The 6,405-nt window shown below is 38.3% G+C and overlaps 1 protein-coding gene across 1 annotated transcript in view; it reads left to right on the top strand.

The window, feature by feature from the left end:
* The first annotated feature begins 789 nt into the window (after nucleotides 1–789).
* Nucleotides 790–6,405, top strand: part of LOC101851910 (toll-like receptor 4) — an 8,758-nt gene continuing 3,142 nt past the window's right edge. Inside the window, exons 1-2 of the mRNA XM_005112423.3 lie at nucleotides 790–3,644; nucleotides 5,270–5,392. Coding sequence (XP_005112480.1) covers nucleotides 963–3,644; nucleotides 5,270–5,392 — 2,805 coding nt within the window. The 5' untranslated portion in view covers nucleotides 790–962. The remainder of the gene's footprint in view (nucleotides 3,645–5,269; nucleotides 5,393–6,405) is intronic.

The raw sequence follows: 6,405 nt of genomic DNA, 5'->3' as shown, positions 1-6,405 counted from the left end.
TTAAAATTTAAAAATAAAATTAGAGGAGAGGATGCTTGTAAACATACAAAGCTACTAGCATGCATCGATCCAACAATGATCTGATCCTTGTAGTGTGATTTCTATGTTACTCTATCAGGGCTGATGAATTCCAATTCTCTCTCTATTACCTAAATTATTTCTGATTGCCATTGTCCTTATTCCATTTTATTTTTTGTAAGATAAGTTAAAAGATAAAACTTTATTGTCCTTATACTTCATGATCTTCATAAATGGCGCTTTGATTTGAACCAAAGATTAGTATTGATTTTTTAAAGTATTTCTATTTTGAAGAGACAGACGGATAGACAGGTCATATTTTAAAATACATACTGCTCAAAAGACAAACGAGCCAACAAATCAGACTAACAGACAGACACATGTGTCACGACGTGATGGAACCAGGTGCTCTTCCATTTTTGGGCATTGTGGATTATCGGTTTCATCTTAAAGCCTAATCATTTGCCTTCCTTTAAGTGAAAAAATATCCATCTTCGTAGAAGTTGAAATATTCGTGATTGAAGGACTTACGGGTTGCCTGGTTTCAGAGGTAAAATTAGCGAGAAAATGGCCGCCAACGTTTGCTAACTTCCATAGCCTGAGTGTCCTTGGAAACTGAAAATGTACTTTTTTTTGGTTCCTTTAATCAGTGCTTTTCAGTAAAATCCACACAAAATTCTGTTTTTAAATTGACCTAAAAGGTGTTGAGCCAACAAAGAAAATTAGAAAAAAATTGCCCATCGGCCAAAAAAATGCCGATTTCTTTGATTTCATTATTTTGACCACAATGCCTCACATATATTCCAGAGTCAGAACAACAAAGACTGATGCTGGGATTGGACTATCGCATACTTTGACATTTTGAGCCTGGAATTCAAGATATACGATTTTCTGCTAATAACTTTTTTTTTGTGTTCCAGGAGGACTGAGAGAGATGAGACAAGATGCTTCGGACCTTGTACAGTGCCTTCTCAACCTCCATAGTTTTTTTTCTGCTGGCTGTCAAGACACTATCTGCAGCTTCACCCAAAGGGATAAGAATATCTCAAATAGAGATCCCTTGTTTTGGCAATTGTTCTTGCTTCAGCAATTCCATAGGATTTCTTGTTACTGCAGACTGTTCTAATAAAGGATGGACTTCTATCCCAAAGGATTTGCCTGAAACGCTGACATTTCTTGACCTATCCCACAATAATTTGTCGTCACTGAGGGTCTGTGACTTCGAGAAGGTTTCAAGTCTTTCTGTACTTAACATTTCTCATAATGTTATCAGGTCTTTGTTTAGTGGAGGTGAATCATTTGTGGATAGCCTCAGAAATCTGAAGGAACTGCATCTTCATCATAACAACTTGTCCCGAATAAGCAATGATTCTTTTGCTTCCATATCAACATTGGAAGTGTTGGATCTGTCTTTTAATAGCATATCTACTCTGGAGCCAAATGCTTTTAAAGGACTCTTTTCATTGCTTTCATTAGACCTCAGTAACAATTCGCTGACTCTGTCCAATCACATTTTCCCAGAGCAAGTATTTGAGGACCTCTCTAACCTGATAAATTTGAACCTAAAAAGAAATTTATATTTCCCACCCAGAAGTGAATTTGATACAGTGGGGAGTCATTCTACACGGACTACATTTTTTAATGACAGAACTTCTTTTGATTCGTCAGTTGCACTTCAAGGAAGTATTGAATGTCGGAATGTTAAATGTGACTATCCAGATCAAGCCTTGTCTAAACTTGTCTCACTGGAGGTCCTAAGAATTGATGGATTGAAGAGCCAATATATAATGGGTGTTGGATTTCAAAAGTTAACCAGACTGCAGGTTCTTGACTTTGGAAATGAAGGGTGTATTTGCTATTTGGACAGAATACCAGAATTATTTTTCTCAAATATCACGTCGAAGGAACCTCTGCAGGTGTCTTTCACAGCGTGCAAAATAGTGAGTGTTCACCCAGAGGCTTTCTCTTATCTGCCCTCGCTCTCTTATCTCAGCTTTAGAGGCACAGGAAACCTTCAATTTGATCAGTTCAAGATAGCATCCCAAAGTTTGTGGAAAACTCAAATTAAGACTCTCGATCTTACATATATTCACAGAGTAAGCTTTGTCACCCTGGTGCCTGATTACTTTATTCATCTGAGGAACACAAGTATTGAAACTCTAATAATTGATCACAATGTTATTTTACAAGTGGACACCCGAGTTCCTGTTCTTTTTCCAAAATCAATTAAGACTTTTTCTTTGGCTAAAAATAAGATTATTGTTGCTGATTTTCTTGAAAGTCTATTTTTTATGAAAAATTTGGAGGTTTTTAACATTAATACCCAGAACAAATACAGCTTGGAGGAAGTACCCCGGTTTTCAGACAGTGAGCAATCAGAAGAAGAGAGTATCTCAGAGATTCTCAGTGGGAACAGAACAATGTTTAAACAACTTGAGGTCACGGATATTCTTAACCATGACGAAACAAGTGAAGGAAAATACCAGAAATCTGCCACTGTAGAAGAGATTGTATTACTTCAAAAACAGTTTTGTCCCTCGTACAGGACAAATTTCCCATCAAATTATCAATATCGTCATCGAAGACTGTACAGAGAATTGCCGCAAGCGGATTTGTGCCTCTCAGAGAACAGCAGCCAGTCTGAATGCTCATCTAGCCATATCAAATTTGAGAAGACGTTTTCACCACACATCCCCTTCCCGAGAAAGTTACGGGAGTTGTATGGAAAAGAACTGAAACTTGGTTATGCAGTGCCTCCTCTCAAAATTCTTACCAATGTTCTTAAGGTATTGGATTTATCGAGCAACTACCTTTACTGTATGGAAGGGCCTTTTGCTGGCTTTCATGTTTTAGAAGAGATAGATCTATCTAACAATTATTGTATTGCCCTCAGTCCTTACTTCTTCAATGATATGCCAGCGTTGAAGATACTTCACATGGCTTACAATGGTGTTGGATTTTCTTTGGAGCAGGACTGGAGTGGACGCACTTTTGCAAACCTCACCCAGCTTGAGTACCTTGATCTGTCTAACAATGACATCCACTCGCTGAGCCACACTTTGTTTACCAGCAACTCTTTTCTCCAAACAGCTATACTGAAAGACAATGCTTTACATTTGTTTGAACCTTCGATAAACCACTTAGCAAATTTGTCACTTTTGGATCTTAGCAAGAATGATCTGCGATCTCTTTCGTACCAAAACATGAGGGACATTGATGAGATATTGGAAACATCGCTCTTGTTTGTGGACCTCAGTGAGAATCCAATACAGTGTGATTGCACTTCTTTACAGTTTCTTTTTTGGTACAAAAGGAGATTCACAGTCTTCACCGGACATGGGAAATATCAATGCAGGTATGAAATCAATGGATCATCAATTTACTTAGATGATATAGACAAGTTCTACTGGACACTTTGGAGGTATTGCTATGGCTGGGAATTTTTTTTTTTTACTTTAGTTCTCTTCTGCCTGGTGCTCATTGTATGGATCAGCTATGGGATCGTATATTTCTATCGCTACCGGCTCTACTTCTACCTGTACATTTCCAAGTCCCGCTACTATTGCAACTTCGATGACCCGGAGCATCATGGCATCAAGGACGTCTTTCTTGTATATGATGACCAGGTGAGTGACATCTTGGATAACTATGGTAATACAATGTAACAGGACTTATTATAGTTATTTTGCATTTTGGCAACATAGTATGGTTTTCAACAGGCCTTTGTGGTGCACTGTACCAGTTCATCATGTATTATATTTAATTGCTAGTTTTAGCACACAAGGGGCTCGTCCCAATTCTACTTCTTTCCACCCCCCCCCTTTCTCTCTCTATCTCCCCTCCCCATTCTCTCTCTCTCTTTCTCGTCTCCCTCTTTTCTCTATGTCTCTCTGTCTGTCTGTCTCTTTCTCTCTCTTTGTGTGTGTTTCTCTCTCTTTGTGTGTACTTTTTTTTTGTGTCTCTTTCTCTGGGCTGTAATGTTGAGGCTCTTGGCTGTTGTAATAGATGATGTGATTTCAGAGTGGGAAGTACATACACATGATGTATTTTTATCGAACTGTATCTCTGTCTGTCTGCAGGGATTCTGTATCTCTTTCAGCCCGGGTTGGCCCCAACAGGAGAATTGAAGTAGCATGCCTCCCAAACGATCGAAATTTAGTTGACAGATGCACAATTACACACTAACAAAACATTACTTTACCCTTAGATTTTGAACAATCTCAGAGGATGTGCTGTTGTCAAAGGCGTCAACAAATAAAATTTCATCTGACAGAAAATTATAATTTATTTTTTCAGAGTATGTGTATCCTCAAGATCACACCTTGCATGTTTTGCAGTTATCGTACTGCTTGCTTTAAATTTTCAAGTGTAAGGTTGAGAATGTAATGTAATACAGTTGAAACTGTCTAAGACAGCCACCCATTGTTGAGGAGAAAAATTGCAGTCATAGACAGGTGGCTGTCTTACACAATGTCATTTATAATATTAAAAGATATACAAGAGAAGAAATGGAAAGTGTAGCTGTTTGTACAGGTGATAGTCTATACAGGTGGCCGTTAGAGCAGGTTGGATTGTATACATAACTTAAATCTGTGTTAAAGGGACCTATTATACAATAGACACTAATTGAAACTGCTAATTAAAGAATCTCAAAACTATAAGTAAACCTGTGGACAAAATATCTCTTAATTTTTTTTTAAAGCTTTGCTCAATCTTTTTAAAAATACCAAAGAAGTATCAAAACCTTCTCTCTTTCTCCCTCTAAAACTTCGAACCTGTGGACAAAATATCTATATTTAAAAAAAATACCTTTGCTCAATCTTAAAACCAAAAACAACACCCGATAGGTTTCTTTCCTACCAAACATATCTATCATCCGTACATATATATCTTCTTTTTCTTTTCTTTGTATGTACGTGTATGTTACTCTCTAGTCTTTAATAACACTAAAACACTAAATATATATATGTATGTATGTATATACATGATTTATTTGAATGCTGTAAGGCTGTTAAACTCTTTTACCAAAATAAAAACTAAAACTTTTATAATAAAAAGTGCAGGTGGTTGGAGTTGGGGGGCGCCACTGGTAGGTCCTGCTTCTTTACTTTCCCTCTGTAGTGTCTGTCTGTCTTACCTTTTCCCAGCACTAAATGACAATTATTGTGTCGATGTGCTTCTCTTTACTGAAACAAACAAACATAAACACAAAGTAGTTGATCCTGAATCTGCTGTCTTTTCCATGTCCCAGGACCCAGTATGGCGCCGGTTTGTGCAGCTGGTTCTGTTACCTGCCTTGACCGACCGGGGGGTGTCTTGTTACATCAGCGAAGTGGACGGGGCACAGCCAGAGGCAGGACGACCCTCTAGACAGGTTAGCTGTTTAATTTACTTGTTTGTTTGTTTGTTGGGTTGATTTGAATTAGGTTTTTTGTGAAAGTTTTACGGTGCTTGCAACACAATAAGGTCATATGAGGGCCAAAGACTATAGGTGTTACAAGAGTATAACAAACAGTCGGAAAAAAGAAGGAGGTCGTTGGCGATTGCTCTGATGTGGTTTGTTCCTTCTTTCCTATCAAACGTTTATCGTCTTTATCTCTCCTCCTCCTTTTTTGTGTTTGTTATTCACTTTTATAACACCTCTAATCTTCGGCACTTATATGACCTTATTGCTTTTCAAGTGCGGAAAAACTCTTAAACTGAACTGGAGGAGAGATAAGGGCGACAGATGTTTGATAGGAAAGGAGCATACCACAGCAGAGCACTCATCAACCACCCACCGGGACTGATTAGGGCCTGCGGACTGATGGTTGTCCCACCAGTTCAACTGTTTGTTTACTTGTTGTCTTTTCAGTTGGTCTGAAAGTTGAGGTGGTTGAATGAGTGGTTGGAGGGCTCTCTTGTGTGGTAAGCTCCCTCTTTCCTGTCAAATATCTATACTATCATCTTTATCTCTCCTCTTTTCTTTGTATGTTACTCACTAGTATCACCTTTTAGTCTTTGGCATCATCTATATGATCTGTTTACGTTGCAAGTGCAGTAAATCTCTTGCTAAGACAAAAAAATGTCCATCTTGCTTTTCCCCTGCTGTTCTCGAGTGAATTTAACACATAAAAAAAAAAAAAGCCAACAAAACAACAACTGGAACTTGCAGGTAGACCAAACTCCAGACAGGTAGGCAGTTTGTATGGTGAAATTTCTTGCCTCTTTATGTTTTTATTAGTGGTTATTCTCTGGTGTCGCGTCGGCCTATAGGTCAGAAGCTATTCTCTGGCGTCGCGCTGGCGGTCTATTACTAATAAGGGTGACCTTATTTAGGCCACACATGGCCTAAATAAGCTAAACCCCCCTCCTTTACCTTATTTGGGCCACAGGTGGCCTAAATAA

This window comes from Aplysia californica, unplaced genomic scaffold (genome assembly GCF_000002075.1).
Source record: "Aplysia californica isolate F4 #8 unplaced genomic scaffold, AplCal3.0 scaffold01267, whole genome shotgun sequence".
NCBI lineage: Eukaryota > Metazoa > Mollusca > Gastropoda > Aplysiida > Aplysiidae > Aplysia > Aplysia californica.
This window is presented reverse-complemented; position numbering and strand designations above follow the sequence as displayed.